At 37.7% G+C, this 26,994-nt stretch overlaps 1 protein-coding gene across 1 annotated transcript in view; it reads left to right on the forward strand.

Annotated features, from left to right (window-relative positions):
- Window positions 1–26,994, forward strand: part of LOC145992324 (uncharacterized) — a 603,163-nt gene that overhangs the window by 349,873 nt on the left and 226,296 nt on the right. Inside the window, exon 8 of the mRNA XM_083128705.1 lies at window positions 2,817–2,998. Coding sequence (XP_082984831.1) covers window positions 2,817–2,998 — 182 coding nt within the window. The remainder of the gene's footprint in view (window positions 1–2,816; window positions 2,999–26,994) is intronic.

The raw sequence follows: 26,994 nt of genomic DNA on the forward strand, positions 1-26,994 counted from the left end.
TGGATACGTGCCTGGGAAGCAGTCACGTTTATTACACCCTTACATTTACATACAATATTATAAAGTTCTACTTTTAGATCTCGCACAATGCCTTTTTCACAAAAATGGGCAATCTCGCATTTGTTATATCAATCAAGCTGTGATATTTTAGATTTCTTCCGTTAGTTTTCTGATAATAGTTTTCACAGCTTTCCATAGCATTTAGGCATGATTTCAGTTGACAAGAACAAAATAATATTATTTCAAAACATAGAGCAAAGAGAAATCCAACGCGCTTAAGTTAAAACTCCCTTACATTGGAAGCCTGGAGAGAACAAAACAGGGGCTCCTTTGTAACACGATTTCTTGAAAACCATTTTACACATTTGAATCAACTTTGTGATAAATTGATTAGAAAGGATGAATCTTAACAGTAAAAGTTGTAACTTTTCCCTTGCTACTATATTTTAGAAGATATTCGTTGTCAAATTTCTCAATATTTGCATAAGGAACCAGCCTTTTCCGTGCAGAGTGTTTCGATGGTGACGTCATGCATCCACGGACAACTGCGCACACGATCTGCGCCGCCGAACGAGCACCCCCTGCCGTGGCCTTTGTATTCGAACTTCTTATAAATACGGAACTCGTATAACCAACCGCCTTTTCTTTCAACGCTCGAACTTCTGCGTTTACTTCCACTTCGTTATTAGGAATTAGTTCATTCTGGGATTACCTTGGGACAGTTACTTAGCTCTTCTGGTCAGAAGGCTTATGTTGTCTCTGTTCTATGCTCCTGGTCAGGAGCAGTGGCGTAGCGTTATAGTACGCCCGTACGCCCGGCGTTCCCAGATTTAAAATTTCAAAAATGCTAAAATGCTGTGATTATAAAGTAAAACATGACTAATTTCAAATATGTTTGACCTTCATGGCATTATAATAGCTATTTTTCGCGATCCGCTTGCAACGCTCCACTCTCAACACTCGTTCTAGCATCTCTTTTCAATGCCTTTCCCGGCCGGACGCCGAGCAGGTTCGGCGTACAGGACTCCTATATTCCTTGCTGCCTTTATGGAGGGAAAGCTTCCATTTCTACAGCACGCGCGTAAATGGGCTCTCTTACGCTGGCGTACGGGAGGTCTACCGTGATTGGTTCATGTGACCCTTCCTGCCTTCTGAAGCAGACGACAGCGGTAGCATTCCTACCCGGTTCTTCGCTCTCATGCAACTCGTGCTATTTGATGCTACAATACGCACTATTCACTGACGTAACTTTACCAATCTCAACTATACTGCTTCTTAATGGTCACTGCATTGTATGATTTATCGCACGAACAGCGATGTGCATTAGAAACTGAAAGATCAACACAGTTTTTGTGAAGGAAGTTGGTGAAGTCCTCGTGGTAGAAATTCAGCGTGTTGCTACTCTACCACTTAACCCGCAAAACTATTAATTTTTTTTATTGTATTTTTTCGTTATTATCTAACTGCTTAATATTGTGTCAATAAAAATGTTTAGCATTCATTTGAAAACTCTTAACATCGAATGGTCTCTGGACAAAATTATTTTAAAATGTTTATGAGCATTCTCAAGATGTAATAAACAGTGGTCTGAATTACTAATCGGCACTGTTACGTCAGTATAGTGTACGATATTTGGATCATCCACTCTGCTTTGCACAGTGCGCCAAGACGACAGAGGTCCCTGGTTCAAATCCCAGCTTGAGCACGGGTGTTCTTTGTCAGTGTCCCTTCATCAATATCATCACTCATATTCATATTCGCGATTAACCAAAAGTGGTAGAAAAGCGAAGTAAAATAAACCAAATCAATGAGTAGTTGGATCAACCACAACAATGACGTCTGCTGTTGTTCAAAGGCGCTTGTGATTCAGGTAGGTTTTCTAATGACTTGCGTCATGCAGCAAGGTATAAAACACCAGAGTTCAAAACATTTGTGGCATAGTGAGGCATCTAATTGTCTAGCTAAAACATGCATGGATGATGTTTTATTGAAAACCCAGCTGACTTCAGGCAAATAAACAATACCTGTGGCGACTAATACCATAAGTAAGTTATTAAGCAAGAAAGGGCCGACCCTTCCTTCGGACTTGGCGTTCCCACCCGAAATGTCCATGCTACGCCACTGGTCAGGAGATATAATTGAGAGGGTTGTGATTGTCTTGAGATATACCGGAATTCGGGATCGGCCGATAGACTGTTGGTAGTCAACGTTTGTGACCCTGGTCAGGGTACACCTCTTCTTATTCTGTGGTCACGGATTAATTTTCGGTTCTCTGGTCAGAGGCTGAAAAGAGAAAAGGAAGTTGGATACTTTACTGGATATCGACAGAACCTAGTGGGAAGAAGGATTGTCGATTGCTTATAGAATCTTGGTCAAGATCTATAAGTAGATTGAGAACCTTTGACCCAGAATTACGAGGGACCTTACATCGGGGACTGAATCAGCCGGATTAACCCGAACTTTGAGCCGAGGAGACTCAAGCCCCGAAGAGATACTGAGCGTGAAGCTGAGGCTCAATAGACCCATCAAACCAAGTACGATCTAGGGCTGATCGTGACAATATATAAACATCAATAAATGAAATGTCAATTCAATCGTCATCAGTTTTTACCATTCATAATTGTAAGGTGTGATAAGCAACGAAGAATGTTATTCAATAGTAACACCCATATATAATATAGATAACTACGTATAAACATATATTGTTAGATGGAGCTCAGTTTGCTCCGTAAGGAAGGTAAGAAGCTCACCTATTCAACATGGACAAATTCGTTTGCAGAGATATTTATAACTTTCGGTTTTCTTTGTTTTTGCAGAACAAATGGAGGGCACAATGCATCCGGAAACCCTGTGTGACGTTGTGTATTACGGCGTCACAAGCGCCGTGGCTGGTAAATTTGGGAACCCAGGAGGCACAGAGCTGTATTGGAACATAGAAGGATCTCTCCGGTGCACGCAGTATTTCGTCCCAGCGCCCAACCAGACAATTACACTTACGGTATGTATTCTTTATTAGTGTTTTATATATAGTGTTAAGAAAATTCAGGCTATTTATTATTAACACTTGCAACTACAGGGTTGGATTTGAAACGAAATAGTTCTGTCCGATGACATGACTGGCTCGAGAGGACGAATCTATGCGAGTTGTGGAAACATGCACGAAACAACTGTAGGTGTCAGATCAATATTGAGTTTGTATGCTTCCGGTTTTTCTGTTCATAATGGCTGATTTGTCGTGTTGTGATGTCTCCTACACCGTATGTTCATGTCGCGGTCACAAAGTGTGAAACTTCGATTATGTTTAAGCAGCAGACGATTTACATGGAAACTGTTTTCATTATCCATTCCATATCTATTTTTTACTGTACTCGTTCAGTTAGCTCATGCGCACTTATTGTGTGAATTAACGAAGTTCTGTACCGGATTTCAGTGAACTGTGCGTTTCAAAGACGTAATTTTTTTTATCATAAAGGAGGATGAGAAGTTGAGATTTTTCGCGCGGTATGGTGTTGAGGCTGCGTGCAGAGTTTACTGGGAACTTCAGGATTGAAATTCCAGCAACACAAAAAGCTTTGCTGTCCTCAAAGAGATAGAGAGGGAAATCAGTGCATCCTGGATTGTAGGGTAGTTTAGGTCATGCCAAAAGAATATATTTTTTGCTCCAAAATATTTCCAACGCTCTATTGTGTTTCTCCAGAAGACTGGTCGTTCTCATTTTTTCCCCCAGAGAGCATCAGAGGAATGAATTGTTCTGTTCCAGGACATAAACGAACACCATCTCATGTTAAGGCGCGTTTGAGTTCTGCCTCCAGAACTAACGTATTGCATGTTGCGAAGGGGAAGGAGGTCACTTACATTCCTCCGTGGCAGGGGACGCTACGTTGCACAGGCACAGAAGCGATCTCGCCCTGCTGGAATTTCCTTATTGTCTTCTGGAGTGATTTGTAGACTCTTCCTAATCCCATGGCAGGGTCGCCAGTAATGCAACTCATGTGTTATTCACTCCCCATAAACTTCTCATAGCCGCGCATATTTTCTTATCGTGCAGTTGCTATGTCGGTTAACGCCGTAGCAACAAGTTAAAGATGCAGTGACGATGCTTGAACAGGGGGAGGGGAAGCTTGCTTCACCAGCAACTCTCTCCTACAAAAGAGAAAAAAGCTTGGTAGTGCCTTTTGCTCATGTCCTGCCCATTTCCTTTACAAGCCCATAATATTCAAGTCACGATCAGTGGCGTCACTGAAGGAGGCCAGTGTGGGCGACGACTCCCCCAGAAGTGACTAGCACTGCCAGAAGATTTAGAAAGAAATTATTTGACAATACGACTAAAACTGAACTCCGTGGTACTACTGCCCCTGAGGGCCAAGGCCTGCGAAAAGAATTTTGCTTCATTGATGCATTGTCGGCGCATCAAGTCCTATGGATTCTCCTTAGCTGGTTTTCTACAAATACTTCTTCTTTCCAAGTATCTCTTCAATTGGGTCGTCACCTAAAGTTGGGATTCCCACCGGGTATCGAAGATAATACAGTTTTCACCAAAGACAAGATGTCTTGCCAATCACCTACATGGGGTATAGTTTGTTTCCTCATGGGATTCATTACTTGTGACTGCTTAAGCATAAAATATTTATTCGACATTATCATTTGTCTCGTGCTTTTAAAGTCTGACTACCATGCGAGAGACCCGGGTTCGATCCCCGGCGGGGAGAACCGGTATATTTTCAACCTGTTCAAGCTGTTCCCGAAATCCATTGAGCGTCGTAAAAACTGGGAAACTCTAAGGGGGGTATAGGCGGCCAGGGCATGGTGCTGATCACATTAGCACCCCCACCTTCGGCGTGATCACGAAAGTGTGGGCCCTAACTCCACACCCCCTTCATGGCGTGGTGCAAAGCACAGGGAGTACTTTACTTTACTTGTGCTTTTAACTATATGTATTCTAACACTGCGCATCCAGAGAGCGCATCTTCTATTGTCTACAGATGAATAAGTTTATTATTATTATTAGCTGGTTGTGAGAATAGAGCCTACGACAGCCATGTGATTTACTTCAAATCTGATGGCGCTAACCAACTACACACACACAAATTCTGCACTTATTTTTGCTCAACTGTTATTTTTATTTTCTGAGAAGGGGAACCCCTATTTGCCTGAATTCTACATTGGGTTGCTTTGTAGCGTTTTGGACCATTGAAATGATGGCTGTTTCTTTGAGTTTTCTCAGTTTCAAATATGGTTCCTTGTGTGGTGTTGTTCCATTGAATTCTATGTGATTCATTCCATGCACACTACTTTATTTTTATCTACCTATTTCACCTTTGCGCCTATGCTGTTCTCTAGAGAGTGGGATAGATGAACACAAGCAGCACCCATGCAAAGGCAGTGAAGAGAGGAAGGAAGAGGAGAAAGTGAAGATAAAAGAAGATAAACAGAGATAGATAAGCAATGAAAGAGGGGCAGAAAGAACGAAAGGGAGAAATTAGGAATCTTAGTAGGCATGACTTAATTACCGAAGTAGAGATCACCTGAAAACATTTCGTCCACACGAAGGGAATTATTAGCTGGCTGCACTGGACGGATTGAAGCCAGAGCATTCTAAATAAGAGTTACATAACTCCTAGTGGCAATTCTAGACATAATACTTAGAACTAAGAACAAAATAAAGTTATTTCAATTAGGATCTGAATTTGTTTTCTTAATAAAATACATTTATTTTCTTAATGAAGTTAAATTATGCTTCCTTGAGATTGACTTATAATGCATCATTTGAAGAGTTCTCTGTGCTATACTTTCATTAATGTGTGATACGGAACTTACTTTTGTAATTTTTGGACAAGCATAATGAGGTCAAACCGTGTTATTTATTATAAAACGTAATATGACAAAATAAATAGAAAAGTGTTTAATAAATTGGACAAATGCACACATATAATTTACCTTAGTTCAATGATTAAAAGTATGTGTTTCCGTCAAATACAGGGTGTTTCCGTTACCTTGTTCCAAACTTGCACGGTGGATGAAGTCTGACCCAAGTACCAATATGAGATAAGGAACCTCGGTCCGGAAATGCAGCATTAAAAAGTTATGAGCCAATACTATTTGGGGCTTTATATGACAGTGCAATACGACAACTGAGAGATGCGGCTTGTAGATTTAATACGGACGTTACTACAGTATATCGTAGCACTCTACGACGAAAACATTACAGTAGGTGTTCAAAATGGCGGCCCCAAGATTCGATGATAGCATCGCAAGAAGCTCTGTCGCATCTGCTGTAACATCCCCGGAGTCATTCTGACGATATTACAGGCAGCAAGGATAGTTGCCAGAAAGAGATACAAAGGGTGTCTATCGGTTCAGCACCCAATTGTCAATTGTTTGAGTGAGGAGGACCTGTTGGCAAGAATCCTTGCTATATCGTCAGAACGACTCCAGAGCGGATACGACGGAGCTTCTTTCGAAGCTGCCGGCTGCCATTTTGAACACCTACTGTAACGCTTTCGTCGTAGAGTGCTACGATATACTGTAGTAACGTCCGTATTAAATCTACAAGCCGCATCTCTCAGTTGTCGTATTGCACTGTCATATAAAGCCCCAAATAGTATTGGCTCATAACTTTTTAATGCTGCATTTCCGGACCGAGGTTCCTTATCTCATATTTGTACTTGGGTCAGTCTCCATTAACCGTGCAAGTTTGGAAAAAGGTCAGGAAAAACACCATGTATATTCTTCCCACGACAAATTTCCTACAAATAGTGATAATCGTGTGTGAATGGTAATTGAATTTAATACAACTTCAGCAAAATTAGCACAAGCTTATTTTTCAAAAATATTTTTACTATATCATCACCGAAAGGAAGAATTTAGTTCTACTCGTTTGTGAATTGCTAGTTTACGCTATTTCAATGCCTTGGGACAAGTTTAGTTTTGAGAAATAACCAACTACTGTCTCGCACTGTTATTTTAATGCAATTTTAAGATTTGTGTATATTGTACACAATTAGAATAATCGTAAGCAAAACCTTAGTTAACTATAGAATCAACGAATAGAAGATTACAATGGCAATTAGTTGCAGATGGTTGGTTAGTTTATACAATTTCAGTTGGTTCACAATTATCAGAATCGTTAGAAGATATTTTTTATAAATATTTTAACCCAGACTCAGCAAAATCGAATTTGGTTAACATAACACGCTCTAATTTTAAATAAATACTTAATAGACATTGCTATGGAGACGTACAAAGTTACTTACATCATGAATAATGCCGAAGTGGAAGAGAAAGTTTACACTCAAGGACCTCGAAATTTCTGAACGTTAACTTGTACGTTAGAAGTTCCTCCTCTAACAGCAGAAGTTGAAGAACTCGTGCGGTACAATTCTTCTGGTAAATCTCATTAGCGTAATTGTTCATCCGAACTGACGTTCTGGAGAGGCTGTACAATTGTGTTGCACACCCAGCTTCCATTTTCTTACACCTTCATTCTATTAGCAGTTCTTAAGCTCACACCAGGAATTGGACCTTACATGTGGTACAGGAAATTCTGCCAATACGTAGGGCCTCCCTGATGGGGTAGTGATAACGTTGTCGCCTCGTAATCGAGGTTTCCGGTATCGATCTTTGATGGAGGTACATAATGGTTTAAACTGCAGGTCCAGTTTTGATTTGAGTATCTGTGTATAATATTACACTCGAGAAACAAACAAACAAAACAATATGCAAATTATTCAAGTATGTAGAACCGTGATTACGGTACAAGGTACACACCGATATAAAAAACTCAATATGAAAAACTCAATATGCTGACCAAGGCAGAAATATATTTTATTATAAAACATAAACTAAACGTAACGTTTCAAACTTCTAGCAAGGTTTTCTTCAGACTATGTACCAAGTACAAATGTAACAAAGTACAAGAACAGGACGATATATATACACAAAAAAACTCCCCTCCGGACTATTAGAAAGTTGTTCTGAAACATTCTAGCAGGTGGCTTTCCCTTGTCAACTTTACTTTCAGCTGAAAGTGAATGTGGTTGGACTCTTTATCTCACGCTCTATTCTTATTCCTTCTTCTCTCCTCTTTCTCTCTTGTCCTTTCCACTCTTTCTAACACCTTCTTCCATTCTTTGTTTAACTTCAGTCCCCCAATCTAGTTCACTGTGTCTTCTTCACCTTTCTTCTCTATTTCCTTGGCCTCTTTCCATTTTCTCACTAGCATTCTGTTCTCCTATCCTATCTGCTTAGCCTCATCCCACTCTATGTCATGTCCTGTTTCCCTCGTGTGTTTAAATATCGCATTTCCCTCTCTCTTTTAAGTCGTACATCATCCCTATGTTGTTTCAACTTGTCTTTCAGCCTCTTTTTCGTTTCTCCTATGTACACACTCTGACATTCTTTACATTTCACTTCGTAGATAATCCCTTCCTCTTCCTCTTCTCTGTTTTCCTTTTTCTTGTTAGCATTCTTCGCTATTCTTAAGATGCTTCTCCCTCCATTCCTGTAAGTTTTAATGCCCGCTTTTCTAAGCACTTCGCATATCTTTTCTGTGGTCTTCCCCGTACTCCTTATTCCAAACAGCTTCTCCTTTTCTTTCTCTTCCTCTTTTTCTTTCTCTTCCTATTTTCTTTCTCTTCCAATTCTCCCCTGCCACTTTTCTTCCTTCTTCTGTTTATGTACAGTCTATCCTCCTTCTCATAGCCATTCTTTTCCAGCTGTTTCCATAGGCTATTTATTTTGCCTTCTTTTTCACATTCTTTCATGCATATTTTCTTGATTCTGTCCTCCATATTCTTTATAAAATTTATTTTTGTCACCTCACTTACATCACTTCTTTTGTGGCAGAATAACCCTGCTGCACACTTCTTCTGATGCCAAGGGGTTTCAATTTAGGTTGTTTGAAGAGACGTTAGATGCATTTTACATTACTCTTCATAAGTTTCGTTATAGTGAAAGAAATTTTAATTTGCCGACTAAAATATATCTTCTTGTTGCTAATATGTATAGTTCTCATATTAGGTGAAGTATGCAAATAACATTGTTTCTGACACTCCCTGATCTTTTTTAAAAACAACTCAGTCGTACCACTACCTTTCTGAACAACTAAGGCATCATCCCAGTTGCCAAAATAACCATATTGAGAAACGTCCCTCTTCATTTAGAATTTACATTTTTGAGGTTTTTTGAGTTGTTGTAAGTCCACTTTACGCTCATCTAAGCTAATCAGAACTTGAAGACTTACAATGTGATAAAAACCACCACTCCATTGCAGGAAAGCTCAGATTTCAACTGAAGAATGAATGAAAAAAGCTCGAAATCGGATCAAAATGAGAGGAAATATTTACAGAAAAGCTCATATTTTTACTGAATATACCCACCCCACCGAGTAAGGAAATTATAACAGTATCGTCATCCCATGTAGTAGCCGAAATGATACGAAAGAACCCAATGCGCAGGTAACTGCAACTATTTTTAGCATCAATAATTGCAAGCACCTTTCCTCGACTGTGCAAGGCTTTTTTCTGTCTACATGACCCTTTAATAGGCCCTGCAGGAAGAAATCAGGTGGCATCAGTTCTGTTGATCTTTGCGACCGCAAATGTATCAAAATTAATCAACCACAGAATTACCCTTGAATTTCCATGATGTTTGCTTTAGATGTGGGAACCTTGAGCCATCTTGTGGCCTGGGGGATCCAAGATTAACGAATTTTCTGAAAGAGCATGTTGGTGGACGCCTTATGTCCTACTTATAAACCCAGACTGATATTGTGATCCCACGTTCAAGTCTCCACTCAGCCAATAATTTTTCTTTTCATGTTTTCCGGCGTATGATATAGTTTTCAATGTATAATTTATTAAATTGTCCAATTGTTTTCACTATCGTTTAAAACAGTTTGAGAATAAGTTTTGAAAGCACAACGTCGACTACAATGTGCTGCAATATTCGTTAGAGATTTTTATTGCGTTTATCAGAAACATTTCAAGAATGAAGAGCCTAGTGTAACAACGTTAATCAAAATATTATTTGTTCCGTACAAATATCGGAACGTCTAGTAGTTCATGCATGTATTAAAGGAGACTTTAAAATATTCGTCACTTTCATAAGATGACAATACTAACAATAAATGAGATATTAATGATAGCGTGAACTGAGATTAATAATTACAGACGCGTTCTTGCTTTCACTAGATAGTTGCTGTTGAGCGATAGATTTATTCCTCAGCTTTCCGTTCAGGAGCATACGGCGAGAACATCGCGTGGTTTATTCGCAGTCTCAGGCGACCTTGACTGTTGCTGTAAAAGGATTTCCTTATAACATGAAATTCTTGCCATGAGAATTGACTTACAAAGAAGAGAATTTCGTCTGTAAGGAAACTGAGGACGTGTGGAAACTCACAAGAAAATTTGTTTAGTTGAATTTGTGGCGATTTCTAAAGCTTACCTTTACACCCTGTCTGGAACATCGAGACGCGTGTGGAACTAAGGCGCTACCCGTTAATGTGATTAAAGCGAGACACTAAAAACACAAAATAATACCTACTTAACCTATTGACGTTACCGGTTTTGCATACGAAGAATAAAGTGGTGAGTAGTTTGCTTTGGTGTGTGGGCCCAATTAAGATATAAAAATCAAGTTTTTAGAAATATGCAGAGCTGTCCAGCTTGTAGTGCAGTATTAGAGGGAAAAGGTTAGGAAGACGATTAGCTCGTTCGGGCGTTCCGCTTCACTCAGCACTGGAGAAATTGAATAAGTTGGGAATTCAGTTACTTGGTGGTGCACAAGAGACATTTGATTCCATTTATACAAACAGGCGCAAAACATGATAAATCGGAAAGTCATTGATATTTCTGAGATACCGGGTGTTTCATAAATAATTGAGATGTTACAACAATTTATTTCAAGTGAAGTATTGAACTTGCGTTAATGAAACCAATCCAGAACAAACGAGCGACTCAAACAGTTTTTTTTAACACCTACAAATGTTCAATGTATTCACCACGTGTGACACGGTACACATCGACACGATAGCCTAGCTCTTACCACACTCGCATGAACATGGGCCTGTGAATAATGTCTATCGCTGCGTTGATACGCTCCCTTAGGGTTGCGATATCACACGACGTCGGTGAGACAAATATTCTGTCTTTGATGAAACCCCACAAAAAGATGACACATAGTGTAAAGTCCGGTGATCTTGGGGACCAAAATATTGCACAAAACACTGTGAGTGATGTGGTTGATTTGAGTGTCGCCTAGCGACAGGGATATAAACTCTCAGCATAACAAAACATCAGGCGCAACCTGTTTGCATCCCTCGATCGGTCTGGACCGGTTTCATTAATGCATGTTCAATAGTTTACCTGCAATAAATATTTGTAACCACTCGATTATTTATGAAACACTCGGTTTTCCATTGACTTTAAATGAAATCGTTTCACACCCGCACCCAAATATACGTAACTTTATGACAATGAGTTGCAGTGCCAGACCTCTGCCATAAAGCTAATATTTTGTAAATTCAGTTTATTTATAACTATTTTGCCATACTGGAGATGCAGACTATTTCGAGTAGTCGACTCATACTCTCGCCACAGAGTGTTCGAAATTCGAGCCTGGGCGTGAGTATTTCCTTGCGAATGTTCCTTCATCAATTTAATCTAACCATCTTCATCCTTACTGATTAGCCAAAGTAGCAGGAAAAGCGACGCAATGGAAGAAGGCTCAAGGGTGTATTTCGGGACAGAGTTAGTGGTAAAATCAATACACGGTTGGAAAATCCATATACTATCTGTTGGCAATTAGCAAATGAGAGGAATTAAATCCAAGCCTGAGGGTTACAATAATCCTTTTGCAGATAATTGCAACGCCGATTACAAGCAGAATCATTTTCGGGTTGGACGTGCGAGTAGAGTATAATATGCTCTTGTTGTTAGTTATGTGTATTGAGTGCGTGTACTTTGTTCGTTCCAATACAATGCGTCAACATAATGTTTGATCCACGTGGAGAAAAGAATAGTTTCGCAGACTTTTAAGGTAATAAGCAGCAAAGCTGAAAAGAAGTACCATATGCACTGATCGTGGCGGGAAAGCTTTTGAGAAAATATCACCGAAAAACAATTAACATTGAAAATCTGTTAAAAATTAAAGCGATTATTTGATAAGTTGCTCTTGTCTTGATCTCTAACATGTGGAGACGGAATGCACGCAAGGTTGGATGGAAACATCTATGATGGGAAAAGCGTGTGGACACAAGAAATTCATCAAAGTTGATCATTGTAGCTACCCGATATTATTCACAGATTAGCTTAGCTATCAAGATGATATTTTCGAAAAAAAAATGCCACGTTCTCTACTGCGGTAATACTGAATTCTTGCAATTCTTCTGGCTTCTAATACTGTCAACATAATCATTAGTTGAGTTTGTGTCTTGCAATACGTATGTTTTTCCTTCATCACTTTCATGTAATCATTCAACCCCATCATCGCTGTTACCAAACAAATTTCTCAAATTAATCACAATTTACTTTCCACAAGTGCAAATTTCCCTAATTCATAGAACTTAGAAACATGAGGTAGTAGTTTCAATTCCACAATGTTTTATTTTTGTCCAGGCAGCTAACTACGTAGACAGCGGACATTGTTTTCTGTAAAAGTCTCAAACATTTCTATCTGTAAGCTGAAGAAATATGTGACCATGATGGTACTATTCTGTGTGTACCCCCCTCTTAAATGAGCAAATCTTCTGTTATGATGAAAGGATACTGTTGGTGTGAGTTCTTTCTGGATAATTAACCCTTTTCCGATAGTCATGTAAGTTAAATGTAAACGTATACTACACTCACCTCTGGATGGAGGGTTGTAAACGAACACGCTACGAAGATGAAGGTCCTACGTTTGAACTATTGTCAAGGGTAATTGAAACTTTATCGAACAGGGGATTAAAAGTAGAAAGGGAATTTTGGAAAAATCAGAATGGAATTTTTAGTCTGAACCTGGAACAACACAGGAAAGAGAACTGCAGAATGAAAGTGAAGGGTTTGGGGCCGGGCTGCTATCCCGAGAATGAAACCTGTTTCGCACAAGTTTTATTAATTCCAAATGGTTGAAACCTCTTGTTCAATATTCTCAGCATTGTCTCCTTGTGTTTTCAAAAGACTGAAAAATTTGAAAATCAGTTGCATTTAGGTTTCTGAACTTCTATGAATCCAATATGCTAGAAGTTTTGGGGGAATTAAACCCTAAAACCCCCTCTAAATACGGTCATGTTGTCGCCGTCTCTGAATGAGAAATACATTTATAGTTTTGGACAAGGAAAAGAAAGAGAGAGGAAAAGAGAGAAACAGAAACTAGTACAGAGAGAGAGAGAAACAAAGAAAGTGAAAGCAAAGGCAGATGCAAAGGAAAATATTTTGACAGGAAGGAAGAAAGTGAAGGAAAAGCAGGAAGAAAGGATATAAGTAGAGAGACAGAAAAAGAGAAAAATATATTTAGAAAAATAAACGTATAACGCATGACCACCGTTGCCCACCTGAAGGAGAACAAAATTTTCTGGTGACGTTACTTGTCGCGGTGATTTTTGCCACTTTTTGCCTCCACACTATGGCCTATTGATGCTAAACTACTACCAAGAGAAAGTATCCCTCCTACCGTTATGGCACCTAATTGCCGCTACTGGACATCACTGAGAGTTTTAAAATTAATATCATATTTAAAATATGAAAGTCAATTTAATATTAGCCAGGGAGCACTTTTGCGAGCTAAATATTATTCCAAAACGTTTTTTAGTTACTCTCTGCACATATTACCATATTAACACGTGTCATTCAGTTGCTTGTGAAACAGGGATCTGAAATTTTGTTGTAGAAAAAACATCAATAAATATATCTTGTTATCTAATATGCTGACTGGAATTCTTGTTTAAAGGGAATTTTATATTGTGTGTGTGTTGAAGTTGAAACTTTGTTCGATTTTTTTTTCAAATTATAACATTTATTAACCTTATATTTAATTATACTGAAACGTTTATTTCCGACAAATCTAGTACCAAATGTTCACTTCCACCCTGATGGTAATGTTTCAACCGACGGTCGCGTGCACGTTGTATTGGATGCATGATTTATGAAACTGTTCCCGTCGTGTTGTGACGTTAGGGTTAATTCGATGGGGACAAAGCAATAGTCGTGGCGTCGAGGAACACCCCTCCAGGATTCTGTTGAAGCTGCGTGATCCTGTCGTTCCATCTTTCCTTCCATTCGCCCCTCGTCCGCTCGGCGCTGTTTACGAATGCAAATACAGCAGAGAGAGTACGATGTTTGCATTCTGGGCATTTCTGGAGCTGGAATCTATCATGGAAAAGCATCCAGTAATCCAGCTGTGCGGAGAAACCACAAGTCTGGCTTTTACATCTCTCTTTAGTGACATTATGAATTTTGTTTCAGTGGCTGGAGGCTTTAATAGCAGTGACCATTAGTGTTTCTTTGCCCTTACATACGATTGCATTAGAATTGTACAGTCACGGACAGTTCTGGGTTCGAGCAAAGTCATTGACCTATTGCGTTGAGACGGCGCTACAGGGGTGCTAGAGGGGCTGTAGCCCCCCCCCCCCAAATAACAGGTCGCAGCCACCCTGAATTTGCCTGGATAATAGTGGTCACTGATAATTTGATACTAAATAATTGGTCAATCATGCTACGATATCTGCTGCCTGCGTGACAGGTGGACAATGTAACAATATAATTATTTCATTTTATATAAAAAATTCATGCCAAGTATATGATGGAACAAAATGCAACATCTCAGTGATTTATCTTTGGAACTGTCTGTAAAATATGTCACTGGTAAAATTATACCGTAGAAAAGTTTTGTTGTTTAGTTACTTTTGTAGATTTAGATTTAGTGTTGATCAAGCAACAAGATCCGTCTCTCTACATCAGCCATAATAGCGTTAGCATCACATCAAATGCTATTTATTCAGATAATACATTACTGCGGCGTGTCCAAACATCTCCAGTTTCAGTATTATTTCCAAAATGAAGGCAATATCTGAAGAGTCAGGGGAGGGTGTGGGTGTGTGTGTGTGTGTGTGAGAGAGAGAGAGAGGGTTCCAGCGGGACATGTCCGACATATTGGATCTAGGGCAAATTTTTCAAATGGCAAGGGGATCATGTGGAAATGAAATCCTAACCTAGGGAAAATTCCTGACGTAATGGGAAGAAACTGAATTGTCATTTCCGTGATCAGCATTATAAATACTTCCAGAATCACCTATTGGTTTGAAAATAACCAAAATTTCCTTTGTATAAATGTATTTTGTTGCGTTTTGTAATAGGTGTAATGGAATGGCGAATATAGGAATTTTGATTGTGAAATTGTAAAAATTCCTGAAAAAAATGAATGTCATGTGCGTGATCAGAATTCAAAATACTTCCATAATCAGTTATTGATTTGAAAACATTCGAACTATTTCTCAAAATGTCGACCAGTGACATTAAGGGTTTATTGTTCGATTTAGACGTTGTCCCCAGAAGTCATTGTCTACTTCTAGAAATCAACCAATGAGATGCGATTGCTACTTATAATATATAATTTATGATTTATTGTTAGTGTTAGACACTTCATTAGGCGATCATTTAATTTTAGATTTCAAGGTGTGATCAATCACTGTTAATTGAGTATTTACTGTTAGTTTTAGATCTCCCGTGGGGTTGGAGGAATTACCCCTTCTGTCTTCCCCTTAATCTACTCATGTTATAGCAACTAGTCTCAGCCGTTGGTTTCAAACTCGACAGTTTTAAAAGGATATTTTTTTAAAAAATATACAAATTTTTAAGAGTTCCCACGAAAAGAATAGTTTATACGCCTGTTTTTTAATTCACGAAGCTTTTGTTTAAAAAATATATATACCCCACCCTTATTCAAAATTTTACAAAGAGTTGGAAAGTATGTTTTCTTCCTTTACCGTAATATTGGCAACAGAGGTTTGACTTTTATTGAATTATCTCTCTCTTTTACTGATTTGTTTCAACTTAACGTCCCGTCGATCACACATCTATGATACAAACTATTTTTTTTCTTGTTAACATTTCTAAACGCCTTGAATCGAGCCTTCTCTCTAGAGAACATTCCTGACCTTCAAGTGCTCTACTTGTGTTGCGAAGGTGTGATTTGTTCTCAGCGTGTTGTATTAATCTGGGTACATAGTGACCGAGCTCGTTACTATTTTCAAATTTTGTTTAAGTAAAGAGAGGAGGAAGAGATAATGCCATTCACAACTTAATTTTAACTAATGAAGATACCATGCTACCGAAAGTCCAGCTGATTTGGTAGATTTCTATGAATTAAGCTGAAATATATTTTGTACAATAAATGCAAGTAAGACAAATAAAACGAAAAAGTAATAAGAATCATAATTACAAAGGCATCGGGTATTATTGAAAGCAAGAAATGTTAAAGCTGTGTATCAAACTGATACATTCTGATTGGGGCTATCTTAATTTTTTCACATTTGTTAATATTTTCAGGAAAAATATAAAACATGATATATAGAAGATAAAGACGTAAAATAAAATAGCATCAAATTTAAATCAGCTACGGAAAATGACAAACGTAATAATTGATTAAAAAAACATAATCTCGGAATATCAAGCAGGTGATTTCCGTATGGGCTTCCGAGCTTTCGAGATCTAACATTACCTTTAAAATAAGAGTGACGTCAGCTCTCGAAAGCTCGGAAGCCTATCCGGATATTAAGTGGTAGATATCCGAGAAAATCTCTTCATAATTCGCGGCCAGGAAAAGCTTAAAAATGTTATGTTATAAAATTAAATAATTTAAGAATAAATAATAAAACCTAAAATTGGAAATATCATTTTTGATAAATTGCGACTGATCCGAGACATCAAATTATTGCGTTCGACAAAGAGTTAAAGTTAGATCTTGAGGGCTAACTTCAGTCAAAAAATGTTATAAAAGGTCATGTAGCGGAACATGTTTCACAGACCAATTTCTTACTAAAATCAAAGATTGGATGTACTCTTCAACTTGCAGACAAGTTACCAAGAGCCATGTTTATTAATTACCAAGAACATATGATTCTGTATGTTCGGAGAAAGTTACAACGGAGAGTTGCGATTTCCACGAATAAAAAGTTCCTCTTTTTCCAATAGAGAAAGAGGAAGGAATGGTTTGGAAAAACGCGTTTATCTAATAGCTCAATTGACGGCGCATGGTTTCTGCCTTTGACAGTGACTGCTTGGTTGATTTACTGCACAAGCGACCGTGAAGCACGCATGAATTCCATTATTGGCTAACTGCGCATCCGATAGATCGTCAACACACATGGACTAAAACAAGTAGACGGCTTTAAGCAGTGACAAACACCTCAATCTCTGGAATTTTAAAACCATGAAGGATGTAAAATTTAAATAACTGATATTATGTCGGATGTAACCAATTCATCTTACAAATCTTACAAACGAAGTGTTTTCGAAAGAAGTGTTTCTTATAATAGCCAATTGACTTTAAGGGGATAATGCCATGTTTTAGTAGGCGGTAATTTTTAAGGTGACTTGAAGGTCACTCAACTTTTTTAAATGAACACCTAATTTATATTTTTATTTCTTTTACTAAAATAAACAACTTTTGTAGAAACTATTTTTCCATTCATCGCGTAGTTTCACAGATATTTGACACATAAAAAGTGGAAAGCGAAATTAATACTATTTACCGAGCACCGGAATTTTCATGGTCCACAAGATGATACGCACTTCTTGGGGTTGTAGAAGGCACTTAGTAGATCAAGTTTTGTTAAGGAACCCATGTCCGGAAATGTACCGTTTTGGTACTACACAGATGCTAAGATCACATAATTTCATATCTCCCGCTTTACCTGCGTCGCTACAAGAGCTGCTCAATGTGGCGACTCTGGAGTTCGTTGCAAACAGTGTACCTCCGAAAGATGTTTTCATGCCCACGCTCAAAAATACCGGGTGTCTGCTGCAGCCAGAACTCGTGGAACCACGTCTTCCTCCGACACTAAGGAGTCTCATAAACAAGACTCTTCATGTGGCGCCATACGAAAAAGTCAATGTCCCCGTATGTTTGATTGAGATGTTGTCGTACGTCATGGGAAAAGCGTGCTGGTGCGCCATCATGTTGGAACCACATGTGCTGTGTAAACAGATTGTAAACAGAGGACGTTTGAAGCAGTACACATGACATCAGGTGACTGATGACGTAGCCCTTCGTCAATGTTGGTTGCATACCGTTAAGCGGAAGATGTGAAATTATGTATTCTTGTCATCTGTGTACTACCAAAACGGTACGTTTCCTTATCAAAACTTCATCCTCTTCAAAATTTCCTCTACAACCCCTAGAAGTGTGTAATGGCAATTCTGAATCACCCTCCTGTATATATATATATATACAGGGTGATTCAAAAGTCGCGCGACATAGGACAACTCCGTTATTTGTGCAGATACCGAAAAAACGATTGAGGGCATAAGTGTAGGAAATACATTGTTGGAAATCATGAGCGTAATTGTTGCGACAGCAGATGGACCATTTATTAGTCTGCTTGAAATCACAAACAAAACAAAACAAAATGACTGTCAAAATGGCAAACGGAAAGAAACACAAACAAATCAATGTCATAGCCGTACTCCATTTACGACCGAACAACAAAATTGACAATCGCAATAGCAATAGCAACCGCACGGAGTGGCAAACTGATACAAAGGAACGACCTGAACTGACTTGTCCAGCAGCTGCACCGCTGGGACACTACCGGAGGAATTATTCAAATTGATTGCCATCCTGTTGACGGCACATCCGAATACGATTCACAGAACTCTTGCGCACTTTACGTAACACCATAGGTGTTATTGCTGCACAGGCTCCTCTGATGTTTTCCTGAAGTTCCTGCAGTGTTTGGGGCCTGTTTCTGTACACAACAGATTTGAGATGGCCCCAGAGGAAAAAGTCAAATGGTGTCATATTTTGGCGACCAAGGCGGCCATTCCACGGGACCCCTGCGACCTATCCAACGCCCAGGTAAAACTTCATTCAGCAATTCGCGAGTTGTTAGTCCGAAATGCGGCGGTGCTCCATCTTGCTGAAAGAAAACCCCCCGTCGTTTTACTAGGGGTAGATTATCCAAATAGGGCAGGAGTGTCATCTCAAGATGCTCTCTTTAGAGTTCAGCAGTGAGCTTGTTGTAAAGAAATACGGGACCGATAAGAACATCCCCGTGTATGCCACACCACACATTTAACCTTGGGTCAGTCTGATGATGAGCATCTACAGCAATGTATGGGTTCTCGGTTGCCAAATACACAGCGTTATGTCTATTCACTGTTCCGTTCAGACGGAAACAGGCCTCATCGCTGAAAAGAATATCAGCTTCAAGATGTGGCTGCTGCGTTCGTCTTTCAGTAAACCACTCACAGAACTGCACCCGTCTATCTGTGTCATCTCCATGCAATTCCTGGACAAGATTCACACGATATGGATGGAAATGATTTCTGGATAGTATCCTGGACACGGATGCTTGACTGATGCCACATTCTTGAGCCACTTTTCGTGTTGACCGTCAGCTTAGCTAGTACGCTAGCTGAGGTTGCATGATCTGTTGTTGTACGTGGCCGCCCAGACCGTCGTTTGTTCGCTCCAGTAAACGACCAATGGTTGCATGATGTGGCGGTGGTTGATCTGGATGCCGTCTTTGATATTCGTCAGCAGCTTCCCGTAGACTCATCCCTGCAACATGGATAAGAACCATTTCCACCCTTTCCTGAATTGTGTACTGGGACATTGTTGTTGATTACTGGAAAAAAAAGAAAAATTCAAGATTACAGTCATGATTTAAAACGTATTTTCCAACAATTTTATTCTTGTTTCCTGCACACAATGTAAATAATACAAATGCAACATCACGGTCATGATTTCAAACATATGTCCAACAATTTTGGCCTCTGTCGTTTTTTCGGTATCTGCACAAATAACGGAGTTGTCTTATGTCGCGCGACTTTTGAATCACCCTGTATATATATACATACATACATACATACATACATACATACATACATACATACATACGTGTGTGTGTATGGGCAGGTGTTGTATGTGTGATAAATAAATGATCAGAATCATTATTTTATGTCCAAAGACAGGACAATGTAATGTGAAGTGAATCTCATAAGCCACTGTCCAGTTTTCACGTTTTGATTATTCTTGAGAAGTTCATTTGATTTATTCGGCCAGTTAATGCCAAATTAGTTTCAAAACATTTAACTCCTTTCACTCATATTTACTTTAAAATTATTTATTTATTAGGATATTGAAAACCTTAGTATTCTAGGCTTACATATTCCCACGAACTACTGTGAATAACGCTACAATATGTACTTTACAGATCATACTAGAAATACTCCTAAAATTGTTTGTAGAATAAAAATCACAATTGAGAATATATCCAAGTGTATTAATATTTCTATCAAACCATTTACACGTTACATAACAACTTTTAATTTTCGTGCATAGTAATTTGACAAATAGTGTCTGAATTGCCTCTGTTTTAGCTATGTGGTATTGAGCTCTTGAGCTCTACCAAACACAACAACATTCAAATGTTGTATGTACAAACAATTATGAAATATGAGAACATGAAAATTTTAAGTTGTTAAAAGAAGGTCAAATAAAAACATAATACCTAGTATTTTTACTTGATTTGTATATTTTATGTGTCCCTAAATAAAAGGGATGAATTAATAATTATTTGTAGGTCCTTATAACAATAAAGCACACAAAATGAAGTTTAATCAAATAATTGGAATAGTCTTTTTCGCGTACACACCATCACTCTGCATTTATTAAGATTAATTAAAATTCCATTGTTTTGAAACCATCGTACTACAGTCTTTTGTTCATTTTGCAACGTCCTTCGGAGGAGAAGGGGAAATAGCTTAGTTAGCTAAGTGTTACAAGTCTACCCATAATGCTAACCTTTTTCTCCAGCGGTGGCATGAGACTCTATTTACACTCAGGGTTCGGGTGTATGTTGCACTTAGAGGGCTATGACGTAGTTGACCAGTTAAGTTCATTGACAACTCAAAATTAACTAAAACATATAAAGGTTTATTTCATCACAAACTCAAGCAAGAAAGGAACGTAGACCCTTTTACAGTAGTTTTATACATCCAACTTATAGTTTCACAGATACAGATATATATTCATATTTGGGGCCTCTCTATATAGTTACGGCCTTTGGTAGTTGAACTATAAAAAAACTTTTAACCTTTAAAGAAAAGGGAACAGGTAAACCCATACAACTTCGTATATGATACCTAGTACTTTTGTAGGAAAAACAATCACAAAGGGTGTATAAACAAAGCATCTATAAGAGAAAGATTAGTGTAACTTTGGAAACGGCTTTTTGTTTACATGTAGGAGTAACAGGCCAAAAACTAAGGAATAGATTCTAAGAAGCGAATTTCCCAGCATCGAGGAGACGGGGTTTCGCTGTTACCATCCCCAACGTCTAGATGACGGAGTTTAAGAAAGAAAAAGGTACCTAAATATCTCTAGCCCGAAAGCGGGGTGGGTCCTCTCACACTAAAGTGGAGTAAATTTCTCTCACCAGAAGGTGGAGTGGGATATCTTTTTCTCTCTCCTGTTAGGAGGAGTTTACCTCTTGCCCGTAGGCAGAGCCCTACTTCTCTCGTCCGCAGACGGAGTCGAACTGAGTTGCTAGCCCCGCTCTCGCCTTTATATTGGGTCGGCGACGCTAGCGTAAGCAAGTGGAAGAAATATAAACTATTAAAAGTATATTCTTACATTAAATATTAAGTTAGTTTACCAAATTAGAGGTGTAACCTGTTTTTAAATTGATACATTTCTTATTACATATTTTTATTAGAAAGGTCACAAAAATAGAGGTGCGACTCGTACAAATTGTGACGAGACGGGTTCGTTACAATTTTGTAACCGTAAAACATGTTAGTCAATTTTTATTTCCGTAAATGTTTTTAGAAGACAGAGTCAATAACACTCACTATAACTGTTAAAATTGTAAGTAAAATTTGTTTAAGTGGAGTTTCTCGTGGCACTCCACAAGGGTAATTTATGTATTTATTTATTTTTGCTTCCTCAATTTTAACTCTAAAGTTTCTATTTTTTTAGTAACTCCAAAACGTTTCATAAAATCTATGTTATATTCCAAGAATATGCCGTTTATGTAATTATAATAGTTCATGGTTCACTGAATCAAAAGTTTTTGAAAAAACTATAAAAATTGAATTTCATTGGGATACCTTAATAAGAGTTTTATAGAATTTTTTAAAACTAACGCATGGAGTAACCGAAGATCTATATTTTGCAAATCCGCGCTCGAAAGAAAAACCAAGATAATCTGCATTACACGTTCACACAGTTTAGCTATTCTATTTAAGGTAGTTATTGGCATATAGTTATATACGTATGTTATTTAGTTTCCCGTCTTTATTTTATCTTGGAACTGGAAAAATAGAACCTGCTTATTGTAAAATGTCTGAAAAAAAAACGCCACTTGTTAACGGTTTGTTAGGCTATGCAAAGTTGAATGTAACTGAAACAGAGCTTTTTGATTACCTTTTAAGATAATGTTGGCTAATTTATCTGGACCAATAGCAAATCTACTTTTCAATTTGATATTAATCAATTTGATATTTAACCTTAAAGATACACTTTCATCTGTCTTTGATTTTCTTACAAATGCTTTATGAGAAATATTTATAAAAACATTTGTTATATCATATTCTTCATGGAGTAATTCATGTCTATAAAGTATCCTTATTTAAAAAAATAATTTTTTTTCTTGTTAAACTGAGACCATAAAATAGACAAAGTTCCCAAAATGTATTTCAATGCTTTCTTGCAATGAAAGACAGCAATGCTCTGATTTTTACTTTCTTCCTACATTGTACATTTTCTCCTTTCGTTCATTATCACTTTAAGTTCCTTGATCTTCTGAGGCAAACTCTTAATATCTTTTGTAGTTATATTATCTTACAAATTCAATTGGAAAAAAATATATAAGAATTCTTTCATCAATTATCAACATAAATTGGCGTAAATAATAAAAGTAATGCAAATGTTACTACCACTACTAATAATAATAATAATAATGAAAAACACTTCTACTGTTGCTGGTACTACTACTGCTAATAAGAAATTCAAAGGGGGAGACTTTTTCTTTCATACCCGCAAAGCAAGAAGTTTAACTCACACTGTGAACACAATGGCTGCAATCGATATGCACAGTGACAGGTACACGGTAAGTTGTTATTTCATTTCTATTTCGCCCTAACAATTCAAACGTACATTTTTTATCTATAATTAGCCCCAGCCCAGCAAAAGAATTCTCGCTACGAACTGGTGCGCATTCATGACGACTAAAATATAGTGTCAGCCGATTTTAAAATAAGTAGCACGAAACGGAAATTAAAGTGCACCTATCTTCCTTTCCTTCTCACCCCCGTGAACCATTGAACGAGTTTCCATCTTTAATGGATTCTCCGTTTTCCCAAAGGGTACACGCAGTATGCAGCGACTTCTTTCCAAATTTCAGAGGAGATATCTGCAGTTCCTCTTCTTCATCGTACGCTGTAATTAATATAGAAAATATGGTGCTCTTCCCTAGGGTCGCTGCAATGTAATCAATTATTAATCGATTATGTGTAACATGATAGGGGTGAAAATATATCTTGTGGAATTTCCGTCTTATGTAAACATATATATGGAATTCCTTATTGATTTAATGGTAAAGCAGGTGAAAGCAAACCGCCTTATTGGAGTTATGAAGAACTGGGAATGGAGGGGTCCGTATTGTTTACACGTCTGAAGGCAAGCGTTTTCAACAAAAGAGCAGGTTTTCTTTAAAATCTGAGTTTTCGTCCTTCTATTTGGGTTATTATATGTTCCTTTCCAACTCTATATAACTTTTAATGAAGAAGATAAAAGCTTGTTGCAAGCCCACTTAATGCTCAGATAGGGTGATCGAGACTGGATATACAGTTTAAAATGGATTACGAACCATTGTGAAGTGTGCCTCCACCGAAGATTAAACCCAGGTACCTTGACTGCAGTACGTTATCAAGATGTCCCTACAGTTAAGAATATGAGTGATGAGGTGATGGATGTACTCCAACTTTTTATGTAGTTTTCCCAAAACATATGTTGGATGCATTAACAATGATTAAATATTGCACAATATGACATTTCCGGCAGCTTTCTGTACGAACAATCACAAATAAATACCATAAAGGTAAAACAATACAGAGGAAGGTTGCCGAAATTGGACCAGTTTTGGTTTTTCTTAATTCATTTCTCTATTAATGACTAATTCGAAATATTTTTTTTGAAGTATAGAACATTACATGCACTTTTAACGGATAGTAATAAATTTTAAAATATATAAGTACTAACATTTATAAAATAAGAAAAAAGAAATTGAATAAATAGTCCAAATTTAGAAACCTGTTGCTTAATTTGGACTTACAGTTGCCTAAGTTGGACCTTAGAAGTAAAACTGTAAATGGTTATTATTACCGTAGAATGAAATAAAGTGTTTTTTCGTAAAACAACATTTTTAATACAACAATTTTATTTATACTTACAACGTTTTTACTGAAAAATAGAAAATATGAAACTTATGCTGAAACGATCTACCCATGACCCGTAATGCAATGTAACATAAAGAAACACAATTTTAAAAGGAAATAATATTTGTATGTACCGTTTTTCACTGATGTATTAACATATTTTTGTTGAAACAAGCAGCTATTTACCTAAGTTAAATATTTTAAAACTAAATAAAATACATCGACAACTACACCGAAAGCAAAATGTCACTGTAAACAGCATCGCCCTCTCTATTTCTCTTAAACAGGTCTCTGCTTAACATTCTCCCTATTAAACCCTCTAGCTCGGGCCAATGATGTTGACGGAGCGAGAGCGAGAGCTGTGGATTCCCACCACTTTTTACCGGTCATTCTTTCTTGTTTGTTATAGCAGTGGGGTAATTTTTATTTCTCTGCAATATCAAAGGCTAGCTTACGAACATCTTTCATTGTGAAGCCGAAAAACCTTTCCTCAAATAACATAATGTGGTCGGCGAGAATATTTTTCCGTTTCTGCAGTAAAGGTTGCTTGCCTACCGAAGCACTTTATTGTATTCGAAAACGTATTTTTACTGTCAGCGTGTCTCTTTATTGTAGCCTTTGGCACTCCATATACCCGGGCTCATTCATTGAGTCCATAGTCACCGTTTCTGTAAGTAACCACAGCCATTTGCAAATCATCTTCGTTCCATTTCCCATACGTGCCTCTTTTCGACATCTTGGGAACCTAAAGAACGACAGTCCTCCAATTACTTCCTGTCGAAATTTAACAAAAAATATCTTTCCTTACCTAACGTCTCCTAAAATAAGCCGATACAATGTGGTAAAAACGTGGTGGTCCAACTTACGCAACTATTCCCCGTAAATAAAATATGACGCTACACGAACATACGCAACTAAACCCTAGGTTTACGACATGTAGTTAGTAGTTAATGAATGGAACTTTTATAATATACTACAGGATATTTGATTACTTACCTCTACTCTACACAACAGCTTAAGATCAGAGTAGATGGTATCTGCGCCAACGTCTGTTTTCTCCATGGGTGGTCTTTTATTTGCACGTACTTATAACTAATTTGCACGTACTTAGAACTAATTTGCGCGTACTTAGAATTTATTAGCAAGTACTTAGAATACTTTACATTTATGTATTTGCATGTTTATAACTTTTTATGAATATATAATTATTTATTTTATGAAAAATATGTATATAGAAGGTAATTAGAGGTACTAAACGCTATGCATATGTTTTTATATTCATTACTGCAAAGTATGTAATGTATAAATCGATAATATTAATGTTTATAATATTGAAAATAAGTTTTTATGGTTTATGAACCGCTATGAACGGTGGTAATGGGTGTAGGTACAGGTCCAATTACGATTGGGGACGGTCCCGGTACTCGAACCCGAGATATGTAATATTATTAATTAGTACTATGCAGTAATTTCATCATGTTATGAAACACGGTGGTGCAACACGCTAGACAGAAGACGGTGAACTCCGCGCAGGTAGACGAGAAAGGAATTTTGGGGAAGCGCGGTCAAGGTCAAATGACGTCACAACGTCAGAACAAAGAAAGAACCCGATTGACCAATCAGAACCGGTTTTTTCAAGGTTAACCAGTACGCAAGAACAGGAGAAAGGTATGTAATGCCGTAGGGCAGGGGAGGGATTCAACCAGACAACAAAGAATGTCTGAGAATGCGCAGCAAGGGTCAAATCTCTGAAGCTATGCGGTTTCCGCCGCCAATTAATATTCCGCTCAGGTTTGCCTCCAAGGCACAGGACGCTTTAGCGCAGGTTTTTTTTTATCTGTAGTATGAAGAAGGGAGAGCTATTAGGGACGGGGCCTACAGTTTTCACCATTTGCTTTTATCACGGGGTAACGAACCTAGGACCCTTTGATTATTGATTTAGGTAGTAAATGTATGTTACTGTGTGCTATTTAACTTAATTTTGAGTTTATTTTTTACCAAATTTTGACTTTATGTCAAACATTTTCACAGCTTATCCTTATTTTTACAAAAATAACACTATTTGTACTATTCAAGCAACATTTTTTATTAAATTTTGCACTCACAAAGACATTTTTTACAACTTTTTAACTTATTATTTACAATTTTGTACCTATTTTTAACCTAAATAACACTATTTATACTATTAAGGAAAGACTTCTAGTTATATTTTCGACACACAAAGTGTGTGTTCTCAACTTCTATCTGTTTATTTCACAAGTTTAGGCTTATTATTATTCAAATAACACAATTCAATCTGTTCAGGAAAGACTTTCAGTTACATTTTCGACACACTAAGTGTGTGTTCTCAACTTCT

Source organism: Lepisma saccharinum, chromosome 9 (genome assembly GCF_977018435.1).
Source record: "Lepisma saccharinum chromosome 9, izLepSacc3.1, whole genome shotgun sequence".
Taxonomy (NCBI): Eukaryota; Metazoa; Arthropoda; class Insecta; order Zygentoma; family Lepismatidae; genus Lepisma; species Lepisma saccharinum.